Source organism: Sparus aurata, unplaced genomic scaffold (genome assembly GCF_900880675.1).
Source record: "Sparus aurata unplaced genomic scaffold, fSpaAur1.1, whole genome shotgun sequence".
Lineage (NCBI taxonomy): Eukaryota > Metazoa > Chordata > Actinopteri > Spariformes > Sparidae > Sparus > Sparus aurata.
This window is the reverse complement of record NW_022045155.1, coordinates 73,032-93,050: the sequence shown is the minus strand read 5'-3', so window position 1 is coordinate 93,050 and position 20,019 is coordinate 73,032. Positions and strand designations below refer to the sequence as shown.

Genomic DNA, 20,019 nt, shown 5'->3' with positions numbered 1-20,019 from the left:
GTGCTCCGGTGTTATCCATGGAGAGCCCGCGTGGACATATGAAACAGGCTCCACTAATGCCTGTCTATGAGTTAAAAAGCATAGAACATGTTTGTTTGTTGTGTTTTTAAGGCTTGAGGTATGGAGGGTGTGATCCAGGGTGGAGAAGTAGCCCTGTCTCTCTCATCAGGATACAAATTGTTTACATAATACTCCTTCAGTCAACACTGTGAATTATTGATATTTGGAATTGACTCGCAGGCAGCAGTATGATGATGACGACGACAAGGTGTGTGTGTGTGTGTGTGTCTGACTCCAACCCAAACAAACAGAAGGGACAAGCAGAGTCACATTAATGCCAACAAAATGATAAATTCAAGTGTACACAGAGCTGAGATGGAGAAGTAGTTAATTGTGATGTGTATTTAAACTCATATGTTTCCTCTCTTAGATATAGAGGACATTGATCAACTGCTGCATTTTTCCCCGGTAAGTATAGGACGTGCAACAGCCTACATAAATTGATAGTAACACAGTTTAGTATCTCAAACTGTTTAGTTTGGATTCACACATGATTTATATATTTTGTGGTATCTTTATTTGTCTCAATTTTTGAAAATGGGCATGTTACTTTAAATTTAGAGTAAAAGTTGCATCTCTCAAAAGTTATTGAATAACTTTAATTATTCTTTTATGCAGCAATTGCTAGTTACTCATAAAACAAACAGTTCTGTCTCACACACACACACACACACACACACACACACACACACACAGCTCAGCACTGTATGGAAGGGCTGATTATGTGGTAATGTCATTCATGGTGCACAGACTGATTTTGGTGAAGCACAGGCAACATACACTGTTTACAGTGAACCCAGCTCACTGTAGAGAGCCTAGATGGAACTGTATTAATGCCCTAAATTGAAATGAGTTGGTTTTCTTTAGTGAATTATAACTCTCTGTTCTCTCTCTCCCTCACTTGACTGAACTTCGTCGCATTCCTGGCAGCCTGTGTGGCCTGCAAACTCCGAAGTGTAAGAGCACACAGAGACATTATGATAGTTTTTAAACTGATATTTCATGGGTTTACATTCAATTAAACTTTGTTTGTGAGAATAACGTACACATTTTATAAATTAAACACTGTGAACAACCATTTGATCCAGATACATTTGAGATGTGACCCCCTGATATCCTGATAAGAAAGTAAACATCATGTCTGCTGTCTCCATACTTCTTCTGGCTGTCTCTAGCTGCTGACTAGGGCTCAGTATTATGGACCAAAATGCATATCATGGTATTTTCAGGCAGATTGTCAACACAAGCTAGCTATATCTCAGCATTCTCTACTCAGTGGGCTTAATTATCAGTTGTAACGAAAATCACATTTGATATGTCGCAAGAACTTTCATTTACATAGACTGTGACACATCTACACAACATGCAAATTCAAATCTATAATTTGATTTAAAAACTAGCAGGCCTGTAAGTTAACCACATTTTTTTTTCCACTGGTGCTATGTGCTGATCTGATAAGAGTTTTGCAGCACAAGACACAAAACCATAGCTTAAAATTTTTATGAAGTAACTCAGTGATAGTTTGGTCCATAACATTTTGTGTTGAGGGAGTTTATGTAATTTTGAAGTATTTACTCATAAACTAAACTAATATATGTTTCCTTTCTTGGATATAGAGGACGTTGACCGGCTCCTGTGCTTTTGCCTGGTAAGTATGGGAGCTGCAACAGGCTACAGAAATTGACATTACCACAGTTTAGTAGGGGTGTAATGATTCATTATGATTTACCAATTATGATTCAAGGACGATCTTGGTTCATTTAGAACGATATGATCTGATACCATTCAGTGACTTGACATCAATTCAGTAACTTTTAGCCAAAAAAATCAACCAGTGTGACTGAAAGAAATACCTGGATACTGGACAGTGCAGGTGAAGTTTCCTAGATCCCTGTTGTTTCTTGGAAGGCTTAGATTATCAGGTTTAAATTAATTATGATGTAAATAAGTAAACGGTAATTAATGGAAAATGTATTAAGCTTTTCTGCTCTCATTTTCAGTATAAAAAGAGTACAATAAGTGCAACCAACATTTCTTCAGGTTGAATTAACAGTAGGTTTGCCTGCTACTTCTGCTGTTTGCAACATAAAAATAATACAATAATAAAGAGCACCCAACTTCTATTCAGAACACTTCTCTATGCGTTTTGGCCTAGTTTCTGACTAAACAAGGTGGCGAGACCTGAGGTTTCTTCAGAGGGATTAGTCGTTTTGCTGTTTTTTATTTGGATTTACATATTGTACAAACAGCTAGCAACTTATTTAGAACATCTCCGCCTTTGCAAAAGCCAATGTTTCCACACACTGGGCCGAAATGATGGCTTGAAAATGTTTTGCTTGCTGTCTCCTCTGCCATTCGCCATGCTTCATTATGTTGTCGTTCTGAGATTCGCAGTGCCAATGACGTCAGACAGGCACACTGAATTGAGTAAAATTTAATGTGTCTTTAACGTTAAAAGTACTTAAAAAACACACATTCATGAAGTTTGCCGTGCTTACATTCAATGTGCAATTTCAAAGTATCGATACAATCAATTTACCATGCTGTAATGTCATTCATGGCACAGATTTTGACTTGCATCAGGTTGTATGTGTTTCAGCCTAGTTTCCTACTAAACATGGTGGCGAGGCCTCAGGCTTCTGCAGAGCTGACGTTGCCTTGCACTGCTACTGCATTTCAGCTCAGTTTAGAGATAAATGTCAATTCAAATATATAAATTAATGAAAAACTAGAGGGCCTGCAAGTTAACTTGGCTTTTTTTTTTTTTTTTTCACTGGTGCTACATGCTGATAAGAGTTTTGCAGCACAAGACACAAAACCATAGCTCAATAATTGTGTAATTGTATGAAGTCCATGATGGTTTGATGCGTAGCATTCTATGCTGAGGGAGTTTAAGAAAAAAAGTACAGAAAAATGCAAACTTTTAAATTCGTTTTTAGTTATAAATGATTGTTTTTGGACATAGCATGGATAGAAAGAGAGACTTGATCAGTGTTTTATGACATGCTTGTATAGTCTTTGCACTGCATTTTTATAAATATGTGTAGCTTGCAACCAGGTACTGTCTCTCTGTCACACTCACTCACAAACAAGCACACAGACGCTCACCTGAATCAGACAAAAAGTTGTTTGTCTCTCTCACGAAGACACAGCTCAGCACTGTATTGCTGGGCTATTACTGCTGTAATGTCATTCATGGCACAGATTTTGATTTGCAGTGTATCAGGGTTGGCACTCTGTAGTGATTTGACAGTAAGCACATGCTTTCTTAACCTACTGCCCACAGCAGCTGCTTCAACACACTGTGGTGAAATTGCAGTGGAAATAAAATGAGACCTCAAGACAAGCCCTTGTAGATTGATGCATTTCATGACGACTGGTTTTCACATTTCAAATGAATGTATGGGAATTCCCGCTGGCCGATAATTTACCAGCAAGATTTATGTGCATCCCTAATGTTTTTACATCATCATATTCAAATATTTATGAACAATACTTTGACCATTAAATGCCTTCAGTAAGACCTATATTGGTATCAAATTTAAGTTGTACATGTTCTGTCCACCAGAGGGCAGTGTATCAATCAATGTCAGTAGGCAGGCAATGATGTTTTCAGAAGAAAAAAACACAACTTAAAAAAAACAAAAAACAAAAATTGATTAAAAGTTAGACCCGTCCTCCTCCTCTTCTAGCTTGCCGGGATGTAGTGTTGACAGGTGGGCTCTCAAGTTGCTGGTCGTCGCGTGGTATGTGAGTTTGGTCCTACGTATTTTACATATCACTTCGTACTTAGTCGTGATTTTTCCCTGTTCCTTTGGGAACCCAAAGTTGCGCAACACGTTACTTTTCAGATGGTCTGGAGTGTAGATCTTGTACTCCTCAGGCGTAGTTGTTGAAAGCTTTGGCATGGCCATCATTCTGGTATACAAAATATGCGGTAACCAGGACGCTAACGTCACCTACAGGAGCCCAGAGGACCAATAATAGCCTTGCTAATGAGCTTGTGATTCAGAACTTCACCAGGCATGAAAAAGCCTCGGAATCTGAATTGAAAACGTTTACAAGCAAACAATTTACAAAAAATACCGCCCATAACAGGTTCGCATATTAATGGCTGCCTAATATTCTTTTGAATATCTTTATTTTTGTAAATATTCTAATTATATTCGAATAACGAAGTTCGGAGTCAAAGCCGTAGTTCATGTTCAGCTTAGGGTAGAAGCTACTTGAGTTTTTTTTCTTTATGTTCCAACAGCAGTCTAATTGATTTTCCCATTTTGTCTTACAGGTGCCTTGCTGATTTTCTATCTGTTGTCTCTCCTCTCATGCTCTCTCTCCCTTTCTGTCCAATCAGGGATCAGGTCCTGGTTGTTGTATTGGCTTTCTGTCTGTGCCTGGCTCTACTCTACCCTCTCTCTCCCTTTCTATCCATCAGATTTTGAGACATTTTGGCTTTTGAGACATTTTGGCTTTTGAGACATTTTGGACTGAAATTTTCTATCTGTTCTCCCTCTCACGCTCTCTCTTTCTGACCAATTGGGAACTGCCCCAATTGTTGTTGTTGGATTTATCAGCATATATCAGAAAAACTTGGTGATTGTGAAAACAATTCAGCTGCAATTTGAGATTTTGGATTGAGATCTTCTATTGGTTCTCCCTCTCATGCTCTCTCCCCTTGTGACCAATTGACCTGAACAAGTTTGACCAGCACATTACCACTACCTTATTGACCAGACTTGATTTGACAAGCGTTCACTAGCATTTGATTTTTGAACTGGTACCATTGATTCTAATCAACTTAATTGTTAAGTAAGGTATTGAAATAATTGATTTGAACATTGATAAATTGTCCTAACGCATGAGGTAATTTAACAATAGACTGAAATATTCAAAAACGAACAAATTTACCCAAGAAATATTTGGACAGAGAACAGATCTTGGATTTTGGCTTGAAAAAATACTGGCTTGAGAAATAACTGAATTACTGACTTTTACTGGATTGACTTCAGTTTCACAAGCACATTATCTTGACAAAACATTACACACTGTGTCAGAGCAGGTTATCACTGCCTTATTGACCTGATTTGATTTGAACTATAACATTGATCATCTTTTGATAAGCATTAAGGAGCATTTGATTTGAACTGCTAACATTAATTCTAATTAATTTGATTGTTAACTACATTTAAATAACTGATTTGAGCATTGATACATTGTCAGAAGATTTTGGAAAACAATATACACAAGTAATATTTGGAGTGATAATCCATATTTATACTAGAAAATAAAATAGAAACTGAGGTGTTTTTTCATTTTTCAAAAGTTTGTGTTTACTGAACTAGTGGGAATAAGTGTAAAGGTAAAACTATATCATACAGTGCAATTGTTGTCTCTTCTTCATCTTAAGTCCTGCTCACATTATTTGAATCAAAAAGTTTTTTGTTGTTTAAAGCTATATATTGTATTAAAGCCATCAGTTGTTTGAAGAAGCTGTGATTGATTCTGATATTTGACTATAAAGCTGATAGTCTTTAGTCTATATTAACTTGGTTAAGAAATAAGATTTGGATTGCTGTCACTGTATACCACATTTGAGCATTAGTACATATCTCTTGATAGTACTTTAAAGCATTGAATAAACGGTAAAACAAAGCAAATAAACTCAAGTTTTACCTGAGCATACTTTTAGGTCATTTCTGCAGGCTAAAAAGGGTTTTCTGAAGGAAAAAAAAAGTGTTTGAGTGTGGTTTGAATCTACAACAATGCCGAAGAAAAGTAAGAAGTCCCAAGCTGCACGCATACGTTGGCAGAGATCAGGTGAGATGCATTGTGCTACAGCGACTGAACAGGAAGGTGTTGGTTTCCAGAGCAGTGGAGAGTTCATGACATCTGCAGCATCCCATGTTCCAAGTGCCAACCAGGGAGATCAACATCATACATTGAGCTCACCACACATTTCTTATGCTGACATTGTAAAGATGACACTTCACAGCAATGACCCAGGTGTAATGGCTTCTTCAAATGCTAAGCAGGTAAAGCGTTCAGGTGATGTGCCTTCGCCACAGGTCTCTTGTGCTAACATGGTAAGAACAAAACTGCAAGGTAATGAGCTGAGTGTGGCAGCTACTTCCAATACTAACCAGGCAAACCATTCAGGTGATGTGCCTTTGCCACAGGTCTCTTATGCTGACATGGTAAAGAGGGGAATTCACAGTAATCAGCTCAGTGAAAAAGTTTGCACCTATGCTGAAAGCTATTCAGGTGATGTGCACCAGATGTCAGATTGTGACATTTTAGAGCCAGACCTCAGTGTAGCAGGTCCGTCAAATGCAGACTATGTGAACCTCACAGAACAGCCTTCTGAACAACGTGTCTGTGCATCACGCAGCCAGGCCTCTCTCAAATATGGCAAATTCAGTAACCAGCAGTGTACCTGCAACTCATTAACCTTTCTTGCATTTCTCTATGAGAATGAAAACATCACTAGAGCTGACCTCGACCTCGTTTTGGATAAAGGTAATGAGTTATATGAAGAAGCCAGGAAAAGGTTCCCTAATCACAGCCATTTGACGACTGATGAGCTACCTGATAAAGTTCATACACGCAGGCACAGACTTCATGTACACATGAAAATACTTTCAAAGTATGGGACGTTTGGTGAACCTTTACCCGGAGCTGTAGATGACTTTCTGGACCTAGAGGCAGGACTGGCCTGTTTGTTGACATAGGTCCAATATGCACTGCTAATGATGACATCGTTGTGTATTGCAGTATTCAGAACCAGGTCAGGCAGATACGGTTTCTTTGATCCACACTCCAGAACAGCCAAAGGTTTGCCTGTATCTCTGGGTTCGGTCATGGCTGGTAAAGCTGTCATGCTGACATTCCCACGTCTCAGTGACATGATTGACAGGCTCATGAAGCAACACAAGCTGATGGACACACATTCCTCCTGTAGATATGAGTTGAAGCCTGTGGAGTTTTACAGTGTGAACACAACAAACCCGAGTAATGCCATACCAGGTACACACAGTCCATCTACAACTCAGACTGCTGCTCTATCAAATGCTGTGCTGGAAGATGCTCTTCAGAAGGAGTCAAGCCTGAGTGCTGTAAGGTTAACCACTATTGTTTCTGATGTCTGCAATGACACTGTACATGAAGCATGCACTGACATGGAGACTGAACCAGAGCCATTGGGCCAATTCACTTTGAATTCAGACACATCACAAGATGCTCCTCAAAATGAATCAAACTCTTCTGTCCCAATAATTAATACAGTAGTGAGTGATAGTGCCTTATGTGACATCTCAAAACTTAGTAGGCAGGCGAAAAGGAAATATAAGAGAAGACTTTTGTGTTCTGGAAAGGTATCTCAGAGAAAGGAGAATCAAAAGAGTAAAGAAAAGGAAAAGTATGCTTCTCACAAAACTTTCAGAGCAAAGAAAATATCTTCTGCAAACAGGCAATATTCTGATGAAGAACTCAGGCAAAGAAAACAAGAACATTTCAGAAACTGTTATCAAAGTAAACCTGGATTACGCCAAAAGAAGCGAAATAATATAAGAACTGCATATAGTGAAAATCCTATATTCAAACAGAAACAAAAAGACTACATAAAGACCAACTACACAGAAAATCCCATATTCAAACAGAAACAAAAAGACTACATAAAGACCAACTACACAGAAAATCCTATATTCAAACAGAAACAAAAAGACTACATCATAAACAAGTACAGGCACTCTCCAGAGTTCCGACAAAAACAGAGAGGCCACATCACGATGCTGTACAGAGATGTGCCAGAATTCCGAGAAAAACACAGACAATTAATGAGACAACGAATGCGTGACAGGTGTATGAATAATCTTGTATTTAGGAGTATGCATAAGATGAGATGTGCAATGAAAATAACAAGGAAATACAGACAAATACATAGACAAACACATGAGAGTGAGAGAGAGGCTGAAAACCCCTTAATTAATGAGGCCATATCTGTTTTCAGATCACAAATAAAGGCTGGTCCCACTTTTTGTTGCACTGTGTGTCATAAGGCTTCATTTCCAAATCAAGTTCAACGCTGCACAAGGTCAAATTATGTGAAAAATCCGGATGTGGTTGAAGCATGCTTGACTGGGAAGTATGTTCATATTTGTGATGATAACTGCAGAAATGAACAGTGCAAAGTGCCTGATGAGAGAAAGACAGAGTGTATTTGTCACACCTGCCATCGTCATCTTAAAAATGGAGCCATGCCTAGCCTTGCTGTAGCTAACAACTTGGAGCTTACTGACATTCCACCTGTACTGTGTGATCTCAACATATTGGAAAGACATCTAATCGCCAAGTGCATAACATTTGCAAAAATTATTCCTCTTCCTAAAGGACGACAGCAGTGTATTCGAGGGAATGTTGTCTGTGTTCCATCTCAGATTGAGGAAACTGTTAATGCTCTGCCAAGATTGAGAAGTGAGTCTCAGGTCCTGAGAGTTAAACTGAAGAGGCGTTTGTGTTACAGAGGTCATCAGCTGTTCCAGACTGTTACCTGGTCTAAACTGGTGCAAGCACTGAATGAACTCAAACAGATTCACCCACAGTATAAGGACATTACTATCAGAGATGAGGCTGAGCTGTGTGACCCAACACTTCCCGATGAGGAAGATGATGATGACTGTGATGATGTTAATGTGACCATGGAGGATGTTGATTATGATGAAGATGATTTAATGGAAATTGACATGTGTGAGAGAAATGCACTGTGTGAGGCAGACAATGGTCCTGAAAATGAGTTGAACAACAATGAAAAGGTAATTTGTGATGACAGCCAACCAGAGGAGCAGAATGATGATCCAGAACAAGAAGGTGACATGCCAAATGGTGGTCTTGCTCTAGAGTCATGCCTTCAGCCACGTGATGTTTCAGAGGACATATTGTGTTTCAGTGAAGGAATCTACTCTGTTGCTCCTTCAGAAGGAAATAGTCCAGTCAGCTTTTTTAAAACACCTAAACTTGAGGCCATGGCTTTCCCTGTTCAGTTTCCCACTGGTCAAAATACACTAGATGAACAGAGACCCATGAAAATAACACCCAGTGGTTATTTCAAAACCAGGCTTTTAGGTGTTGATGATCGCTTTGCCAGAGACACAAATTATTTGTTCTTTGCACAGTTTGTGACGGAAATACACTTGGCCACATCCAGCATGACAATTCAGCTACGTAAGGGAAAACCTTTCACCAGAGATGGACGCAAAATAACATCAGGAATGCTGCAAGACAAACGAGAGGTTGAACGACTGGTGAGAAATAAAGATGCGGTCAGATTCATGCAGCCACTGAGAGGGACACCAGCCTATTGGGAGAAAACTACGAGAGATCTGTTTGCCATGATAAGACAGCTCGGAACTCCTACTTTCTTTTGTACGTTTTCTGCAGCAGAAATGCGCTGGCCTGAAGTGATTAAAGCAATAAAATGTCAGCAGGGTGAGGAAGTTGATTTTGATGAACTTGACTGGCCCACAAAGTGTGAAATATTGCGAAGCAATCCTGTGAGCACAATGCGCATGTTTGATAAGCGTGTTGAGGCCTTGTACAGAGATTTGATCTTATCGCCTGCACAACCTCTTGGTAAAGTTGTCGATTACTTTTACCGCGTTGAGTTTCAGCACAGAGGAAGCCCACACATACATTGCCTGCTATGGGTAGAAGGAGCTCCTATTTTTGAGGAAGATGATGATCGAACTATCTGTGACTTTGTGAACAAATATATCAGTGCACAGCTACCTGACCCAGTTACACAACCTGACCTGTACCAGAAAGTCACAGAAGTGCAGATGCACAGCAAAAACCATACACGGACATGTTTCAGAAGTGCTAGCTCTGGATGTCGTTTTGGTTTTCCCCAACCACCTTCCAGAAGGACAATGATAACAAGACCTGGAGATAAAGATGATCCAGAAAAACTGGCAGAAGCAAAAGAAAAGCTCAGACCACTGAATTTGCTGCTGAATGAACCTGAAACTGTCTCCCTGAGTTTAGACCAGCTCCTGGCTCGATGTGATTTAACACTCAGCGAGTATGAGAAATGTCTGCACGTGATGAAACAATCAAATGCTGTGATACTGAGGCGTGACCCAAAAGACTGCTGGGTAAATCCATATAATGCAGCTCTACTTTCTGCCTGGGATGCAAATATTGATGTTCAGTTCATACTGAATTATTACAGTTTGATAAACTACATCTGCACATATATTTGCAAAAGTGAAAACTCTGTCAGTGAGTATCTCAAAACGCTCATTGAAAACTCCAACCGAGAAAATGTCAATGAGTGTGATGAAATGAGGGAAATCATGCAGGCCTATTCCAAAAAGAGAGAGGTCAGTGCCCAGGAGGCTGTCACCCGTGCATGTGGTATCAAAATGAAAAAGTGTTCACGCGGTGTCATATTCATACCGACAGATGACAACCCAGTGAAAATGAGTCGCCCCATGTCAGACCTGCAAAACACAACATCAGAATGTGTACATGTGTGGATGACATCTTTGACAGACAAGTACAAAGCCAGGCCTGAAACACCCGAGTTTGAGGAGATGTGTATGGCAGACTTTGCCTCAACTTGCAGACTTGTGTATGGCCAACAGACCAAAGGTAAAAAGGTTTGTCCTCTGCTGAATGGCATGGGATATGTTCAAAGGAGAGAAGCTGATAAGCCTGCTATCATCAGATTTCACCGCACATCGCAGGAAAAATATCCCGAGAAGTTTTATGGCACACTACTGAAACTGTACGTTCCTTATCGATCAGACGATGAGCTGAAACCTGCATTTCTACCCACGTATGAATCATTCTACGAAAGGGGCTGTGTTCAACTACCAGGCGCTAACCGTCCAGAGTCTGTCAAATGCGTTGTGAAGCGAAACAGAGAAAAATATGAACAAAACAGTGAGGAAATTGAGAGTGCAATAGAGGAGTTTGAACAGAACAGAGGTGTGATCGATGAATGGTGTAATCTGGCACCTGAATCTGAAGTAGTGAGGTTGGAGTGTATTGAAGAACTGGAAGCAAGAGCAGCCAGATCATGAAAATGTACAGGAGGATGTCCCAGAATATGCAAAGCAGGCTAATGCTGTAACAGAAGCCAGAGCCATCAGAGAACCCACAGCAGTTGACCCCACACTATTACGTCAAATGTATCAGAGTTTGAACTACAAACAGACATGTGTGTTCCATGCAGTCAGAGACTGGTGCATAAAGCGTGTTTGTGGCCTTGATGCTGAGCAGTTCTTCTTTTACATAAACGGTGGTGCTGGAACAGGAAAGTCACATCTCATAAAATGCATCTACTTAGAAGCATCTAAGATACTGTGCAAACTGCCGAGACGTGCTGAGGAGGCTGACATATCAAACCCCACTGTCCTGTTGACTGCTTTCACTGGAACCGCAGCCTTTAATATATCAGGTTCAACACTGCACTCTCTGCTCAAGCTGCCGAGAAGCCTAAAACCTCCATTTCAAGGACTTGGTAATAAACTGGATGAGGTCAGATCAGATCTGTTAAATGCTGAAATCATCATCATTGATGAAGTGTCCATGGTGTCAAAGCCACTTTTTGCATATGTGGATGCCAGACTGAAACAGATTAAAGGCAGTCAAAAACCATTTGGAGGGATGTCAGTAATCGCTGTTGGAGACTTCTATCAGCTACCTCCAGTGAGACACAGTAAACCTCTCTGCGTACAAGAGCCTTTACAAATAGACCTGTGGAGTCAATTTAAGACGGTCACACTGACTGAGATCATGCGGCAGAAAGATGATGTGGTCTTTGCAGAGATGCTGAACAGGATCCGTGTGAAAGACAAGTCAGATGAGTTGTCAGAAGCAGACAGAGCTATGTTGTCACAGACCATCACTGAACCAGCACTTTGTCCGACTGATGCCCTGCACATTTTTGCAACCAACAAACAAGTAAATTCGCACAACTCTGCAACATTAGCTCAGCTCCATTCTAATATCACTACAATTGATGCAGATGACTATAAAAAGGACCCACAGAGTGGCAGAATGGCACGACAAGTTGAACCATTAAAAGGGGGCAAAAATGATTTACCAGATTCACTTGATGTTGCTGAAGGCGCACGTGTCATGCTCACCAGAAACATTGATGTCTCTCAGGGATTAGTGAATGGATCCTTTTGCACGCTAGAAAGGATAATTACCTCTGAACAAAGTGGTTTTGCACATGTCACTATGCTTGGGCTCAAGATGGATGATGAAACAGCTGGAAGGAGTTACCGCAATAGAGCTCCTGAAGGACCTGATAATCTTGTGTACATTGACAGAGCAGAGGCGGATATGAAACAGAAAGGAGTGGTACGCAGACAGTTTCCTATTAAACTTGCCTTTGCTTGCACAATACATAAGGTTCAAGGTATGACAAAGACATCAGCTGTAATCTCACTGAAACACATATTTGAACCTGGCATGGCTTATGTAGCTATCAGTAGAGTGACCTCTCTCAGTGGACTGCACATGCTGGATATAGATGAGGGCAAAATCTATGCCAATCAAGAAGTCACTGCAGCCTTAGAGACCATGACACATGTCAACTTGGACAACATGATGCCTCTTTTCTGTTTCAAACAAACATTGAGCAGACATGACACTCTGACCATTGTTCACCACAACACAGAAGGACTGCCATCACATGTGAATGACATCAAGAGCCATCATGAACTGTGTCTTGCCGATGTTCTGTGTCTCACAGAAACTCACCTACAAGGCTCTTTTGTTGCAGAAAGCCTCCATTTAGAGGGCTACAATATCTTCAAGCGAAACAGACACATGTCGTACACAAATTTCCCACAAATGGCAAACAGGGGTGGTGGCGGAGTCGCTATTTATGTGAAAAACAACTTTCAGGTGCATGAAAAACAGTATCTACATAATGTGACTGATCTTGAGTTTGTGGCTCTGAAGGTTGAAGCCCCTGTGAGTGCGCTGATTGCAGCTGTGTACAGACCTCCAAACTACAGCATTGCATCATTCCTGTCAAACATGGTAAGCCTTTTGGATTCACTGGAGATAATGGATTGCCACCCCATCATTGTCTGTGGTGATTTCAATGAGAATCTCTTATCCAACGGAAGTATGCCAATACTGGAGCTGTTTCGGTCGAGGGGATATGCCCAACTGATCACTGCTGCAACCACTGAGAAGAACACACTGCTGGACCTCATTTTCATCTCTCAACCACAACACTGTCTCACTTCAGGTGTCATGAAAACATACTACAGCTATCACAATCCTGTGTACTGTGTAATCTCCTGCAGCAGTTCATGAAGAAATCCAGTGAGTCTTAACCATGTTGAAAAATACTCGGAGTTTGTGACTAAACTAATACTTATTAGTTGCGGGGATTAAAAAAATTGTTTAATACCATTTTGTGTGAAACAGTATAATATGTTGGTTTTTTTGCAGTCACATTTTGATTTAAAACAGCATACAAAATTTAAACTGACAATGGTAAAATGTAAAAGTTGAGTTGGGGTATCCTCTTTGCAGCCTGGCTTCACAACCTCGCCGGCTGCCTCAGTCTCTCTAAGACTGTTGTGGGAGGGAGGGTTGACCAAGAGGATACACCGCTCAACACTTGATATGAACGTTGTAATTTGTCTAAGAGAAATTGATGTGGTTCAACCATGTTCAACATTAAAGTCTTGGCTCGTAAAAAATGCTTCACAGGATGGATAAAAGTACAAGATTTACAAAACTTGGATAATATTAAAATGCTTCACAGAATACACAAGAATAAAACAGAATTAAGAACATGGCAACTATAGGAAATACAATTACAAATAAGAACTAATGAAGAATAACACACGGCAGCATAGCAGGTAAGGGTCATCAGAAAAAACGGCTAAATTGTTTTAGAGATAACGGACTAATGGACAAATGGACTAATGGACTATATTCACAGCACATTTTGGCCTGTGCATTTGTCAGGGTGGGTCTGGGTCAGGGTTGATAAATGCACAGGCCAAAACTATTTCAGCAGCTGTATACAGTTGCCAACATTTATTGTAGCAAAAATACATCAGAAAGTATGTGTTTTCAATGTAACACATATTTGCAAATGTACTTCCACCTACCAGTTGAAACCCTACATTCCCACAAAATGTACCACTGCACTCTAGCAGGGTGGGTGTCCTTCCCAGATACTCTAAATTATGCAAGTTTACTGTCCCCTGGATGGGAGACACGGTGCTCCTCTGTGAGGACAACAGTCCACCTTGGTCCCTCCAGTCCACCTTTGGTTCTTTGGCTATTCAACACTGTGAGGATCAAGTCATCACCATCAACACCATGGTGCCACAGATGAGGCAGCTGCATTGGCTTAACCATCAGTTGAAAATGGAGTCATCACTGATGGATCACATACAGAGATGTGCTTCATCTCTCAGTGCAACGGTTTCTCCATAACTAAGCATAAGGTAGGCCATATTCTTGTGTGTGCTTTGATTAAATTGTCTGTGAATCTAACAGTTTTTGTAGCTTTTGACTTTAAAGTTACAGTTGGGAGTGTATTTTGAATGAGGTTCTTTCTTCAGCTCGGCCTCCACTGTGATCCAGCCACTCCACAGCTGAGACCTCCAGACTGCCCAGAGAGCTAAACATGCATAAGTCATTCAATCCTTCAGAGCTTCTCTGTGTGAGGTGGCTCTGGAGGTGAAATTGATTTCTGCCCTGCAGCAGTGTTCAAGGTAGTTGATGGCTTTGTGTGATTCAAGTCTTGTGTCTTTGTTTTCAGATTATACATTTTGTGTTGTCTTTTCTCAGGGTGAGCTCCATACCCCTGCCTCTCAACGCCTCTGTGTCTGTGATGCTGTCCTCACACCAAACGTGACCAAATAATAGGGAGCAGCAGTTCTTTCAACCACTGAACATGTCAAAGGTCATGACCTCACATCCATCTGCATCTTCACACTGACAGTGTGCTCGGTTGACAGTTGTGGTTTGTGGCAGCAATGAACATATTGAACAAACAGCATCAAGACAGAATCACTTCTGAAGATTACACTACTGACCCATGGACCAAATTACCAAATCTCAAGTATAGGACACCAGTTTAGTCTGTTTTGTTAAAGTCCATGTAAAGCGGCAAAAAAATTGTGTTATGAGTTTGTCACACCAAAGAAACATGTATCATTGACCACTGAGCCAAATTTGAAAGATTAAAAAAATTGTTAAGTATATAAAATTAGGTCTCTAAATCATGGAAAAACAAGCACTTCTTTCTGCTGTGAAACGCTGGGGGCGTGTCAGTTAGAGGCGCTGGAACCACGCCCATGCGGCGGGGGCTACACGTCATGTTAATGACGTCGGTGTCTCCCCAGGTGTTCCCCAGGTGTTCCCCTTGTCTATCTAAACCCGCGGACAGTTTATAATCATATAGATGCGGTTATAACGTGTAGTGATTGAGATCCTGACCCACTAAACATCCTGGAGAGTGACGGAGTGAAGTTTTTCGCGCTAAATTACATAATTATACATAATCACCATCAGTAAACAGGACGCTGTCTGACTCTGTCACTCGCGGGGACGGAGGCTGTTTTCTGGGGGACAGTTTCCTGTAGTCTTGGTCAGGAGGGCTGGCGGTCGCGCTGATTTATTTTCGTCAAACACTCGGTGAGTTAAACACTCTTGTGACAAGCGTGACAGACGCTGTTTTGTGAGCAGAAATGTGAGGAAGAGTCGGGAGGACAGGGAGGGGACGGACAGGAGGACAGACGCTTCTCCACATACAGCTGTGGGATTTGTTTTCCTCATATACGTTGCTAAAGACAGTTACAGTTACTACGTTACTTTTGTTCGGTCATGTAACGTTGCTTTGTGGGACATTTCTCTGTATTTAGTTGAGTGAAGGACCTGTGCAGTTATCAGACTGTCAGACCGACACGCCCTCGCTCCGCGCCTCCGGATTATCCGTTCACACTGGGACGGCTCACCAATAATACGGCCCTGATACTACCTCCACATACCGCCGGTGGGACCCACTGTCAGCGGGACGGAGAGGGTCGGCTGCGGCGCGGCCACATCATGCCGGTGGGACCCGCCGTCAGCAGGACGGAGGGGGTCGGCTGCGGCGCGGCCACATCATGCCGGTGTGACCCGCCGTTAGCGGGACGGAGGGCCGGCTGCGGCGCGGCCACATCATGCCGGTGGGACCCGCCGTCAGCAGGACGGAGGGGGTCGGCTGCGGCGCGGCCACATCATGCCGGTGGGACCCGCCGCCAGCGGGACGGAGGGCCGGCTGCGGCGCGGCGGCCACATCATGCCGGTGGGACCCGCCGTTAGCCGGAAGGCGCGGCCACATCATGCCGGTGGGACCCGCTGTCAGCAGGACGGAGAGTGTCAGCGGCGGTCAGCAGCGGTCACATCTCCTCGTTGGAGGAGGAGAGGATGCAAGCCGGGACGGAGTTGACCAGCGTCAATGGACTCCCCCGTTTCCTTACGTTTCATCCGAAGGAAACTTAAATAAGCTAACAGCGCAGTCACCCTGCACACTGTGGCATCCAGGAAAGATGCAGAGCGATGTGGAGGAGACATGGCTGGTTAGCTGACTGGTTGGCTGGTTAGCTAGCTGCAAACTATTGTAAGCAATGCAATCCGAAACTGGAGAGTGAGTGGGAGAACCGCTGAAGCCGATGCGCTGAATGTATTTATACCACTTCCGCAGCAGGGCGGGGTTTATGCAAATCAAATGGCCGCGTTACGTAACGCGGCCATGATTTGCATGATTTCTGACCCGCCCATTAAATCCTGAACACAGAAATGTTGAAAAACTGTTTGTGAGCCTAGCTCCAAAATTAAATTCTACATGGCCGAATGGCTTTTACATGTTTTAAGTAAACACATTTATGACCCGTTTAATGTGTTTAGAAGAAAATGGCTGATTTTGGTTTACACAGACTTTAATATTATTTATCTTCAATGATTCATTGAACATTTTATTTATCTTACACTTCATGAAAATGTTTGTTAATTTTTTGTTTTTCATATCATCCTTTCCTTTCCATCATTATCTGTTGGCTATCCTACAGACAACACAGGTAAAGGAGGAAATCATATCCACTACATCAGGTGCAACATGCATCTGAAATGCTACCCTGTAGGGGAGGGGGGGATTTTTCTTTTGAATAGTAATCATTAGTGTGGGGTTTCAGCTGGTAGGTATACCTAAGGTTTTTCACTTTTGTATAGTTATCCTTGGGCTAATTTAAACCCCTCTGAAAAGCAGTTATGGATAAACACAATGCAGAGACTATGCACTCAAATCTGAGGGTATGGTCTTGAGAATGTCCTAAACACATGGCTTGGATAAGAGCCTTGTCACATGATTTAATTGGGAAACAAACCTGGAGACCTGAAGTCACAAAAGTGACGTCAACTCCACAGAGAAATGTGCAAAAATTAAAGGTTAACCCAGCTCTAAGTGAGATGAACTAAGACACAACTGAAATGACAGCGTTGACCTGACTGTCAGTCCAGGGTTACTGGAACTTAAACTGGTGGGGAAAATTAGCCTAAGTCTAACTACAATGTAAAAAGCCTTTTGTGGTAGGGCTGAAGAATATTTGATATCACTGATATTACAGTATCATTGCCCAATCATGTCACCCAATATGTACCCATCTCTGTTTTTATCCCTCTTAAAAAGCAACAAATAGTAATCAAACAAACAAAGAACCCAAAAACAAAAGAAGAGGTTGTGTGAATAGTTACCTAAGAATACATCTTGCCTGCACGTGCCTGGTTGTAATGATTGTGACAATATATATTTTGTAAATGGGAAATGTAAATGTAAATGTAAAAGGAAATATTTTGAAACCAATAACTGTTTGCCACTATGGATTTAGATTTTGAAAATGACTGCTTTCATGTGTGTTATATTCTTCTCTTATTTGTGTCTTATTAATTTGTTTTATTGTGTTCTCTTTAAAAGGAAACTTAATTTTTTTAATCTAATTTTGTTTTCAATTTTGTTTGATTCTCTGAACTAAATAGTGGCCAAGTAGTAGTCAAACAATTCATAGAGATTAACTCAGAAGTCACTTCAAACCCATTCTACTGGACTTAAAAAACGTACAGTCTAATAACCTTTTTTAAATAGTCAAAGTTTGCTGGATGGGTTTTGAAAAATCTGTTCTTTTTGCACATCAGTCAACAGGGCAGTTGCCACCAGCAAGGTTGAAAAAACATTTTTTGTGTGGTTGTTCCAAGGCACAGTGCTTTTAAGATATTTTTATTTGTTTACTTGTTACTTGCTAGAGGCACAGTGGATTTTGGTTTTGCAAGGCCCACTTTGATGTATTTTCTAATCTTTTATAATGTTCATTGGTTGGTGTTTGACAGAAAACAGAAAATATTCTTAAATCGTTTAAATAGTCAACCAACCCCACAAATTATAGAAAATGTTCTGTAATACACTTAAGGGTCAAATTAATTAGCTGGACGTAGCTGGACTGAAAAAAGAAATGGCAAACAAAGAAATGTGTCTTAAGGCAATTTTTCTTTTTTTCATTGTTTTGTTTTGTACATTTTCTGATTAATAAGTCAAAGTTGAGTGAGGGGCCTTCACAAAATCTCTGCTCTTAGTACATGCATTTGACAGTGGTATTCGTACTATATCGCCATAAAATCCTTAAAGGTTCCTTCTGCTTGATCAAAGTGCCCCCATGGTGTGGGATCTTAACTTAATAATGTTCTGTTCCATTAAATTCCTTTCAGGTCACTTGAGTTATGTTCATGTCGTTTAAAGTCATCAAATTGAGTTTAATCCAATTCATTTACTTTTTAATCCTACTTGGGCAATAAAATGTGCATAGGCAAACTAATCAATCATGTTTTCACAATGCATAGCAATGGATTTAAATTAGTTTCAATAACTGAACAAGTATCCATTTTGATGTATGATTTATTATGAAATAATCTGTGTAGTAAACATTTTGCAATGAAGTCGTAAGGCTCACATGAATAGATTTGAAATTATTTTGTAAATGCTTTTGAAATATGTTCTGATTTTTATTTGTGTATCTCATCAGGCTTGATTGTATATCATGCTGTGGATTTGACTTCTAGTGGTTTATTACTGCAGATACTTCAATTGTTAAATCTTGAAATGCTGTAATTCCTGTGTGAATTACAAATTGACACAAATGACCCTAATCCTGCCGAAATCGTTATCAGATTAAAGACAATTAAAATGTATTTGTAATGAAGTCTCTTGTCTCCTCATGATTTGGTAGAATAATGAGACAAATACTTTGGTCCACAATATCTTCCACAACTACAACTGCTACCTCTGCTACGTAGCTGAACTGCTAGTACAACTATACCAATAGCTGTCCTTTTCTGTCTTTTCCGCTGTTGAAATATGTGTATTTTTCAGCAAAATCTTGACCATTCATTCTTATGGAGACATTTTAAAATGTACTTCTGCTATTACTCCTGCGTACATCCAGACAAACAGTTCAGCTATCAAAACCCTTTTCACGCCCATTTCAGGCGACGTTAGACCTGGGGCCTCATTTATAAACGTTGCGTACGCACAAAAGAAGGCGTACGGAACTCTCTACGCACACCGTGGGATTTATAAAAAGAGAATTTTACGGGAAAATGTGCGGTCCTCTACGCACACTCTGACCCATGCGTACGCACATAACTGGGGTAAGGAGAAACTGAGCCACTGATGGCAGAAGAAAGAAACGGGAGAAACTGTGTGAAACTGATAGTGGTCGTGTAAAATAAATAGTAATAATAGTAGTAATATTACCTCTCATATATGAACAGTTTATTTGCAAGAAATGTATATAAAAAACTATTTCTACAATGAATAAACAAACAAACTCACTGGAGTGCACACGGGAAACATGATTTAGGACAAAAGTAAGACAACAGTAGAGC

The 20,019-nt window shown here is 40.8% G+C and overlaps 1 protein-coding gene across 1 annotated transcript; it reads left to right on the top strand.

The window, feature by feature from the left end:
- Positions 1 to 6: 6 nt before the first annotated feature.
- LOC115578037 (uncharacterized) lies at positions 7 to 8,410 on the top strand. Its single transcript, XM_030410894.1, has 4 exons — positions 7 to 468; positions 991 to 1,016; positions 1,677 to 1,708; positions 4,349 to 8,410. Exon 4 carries the CDS (start codon positions 5,823 to 5,825, stop codon positions 6,786 to 6,788), a length of 966 nt encoding a protein of 321 aa, XP_030266754.1. The 5' UTR covers positions 7 to 468; positions 991 to 1,016; positions 1,677 to 1,708; positions 4,349 to 5,822; the 3' UTR covers positions 6,789 to 8,410.
- Positions 8,411 to 20,019: the final 11,609 nt, after the last annotated feature.

Bases quoted from the DNA above. Each gene is read 5' to 3' on its own strand.
- LOC115578037 (XM_030410894.1), top strand. From the start codon at position 5,823: ATGCCGAAGAAAAGTAAGAAGTCCCAAGCTGCACGCATACGTTGGCAG.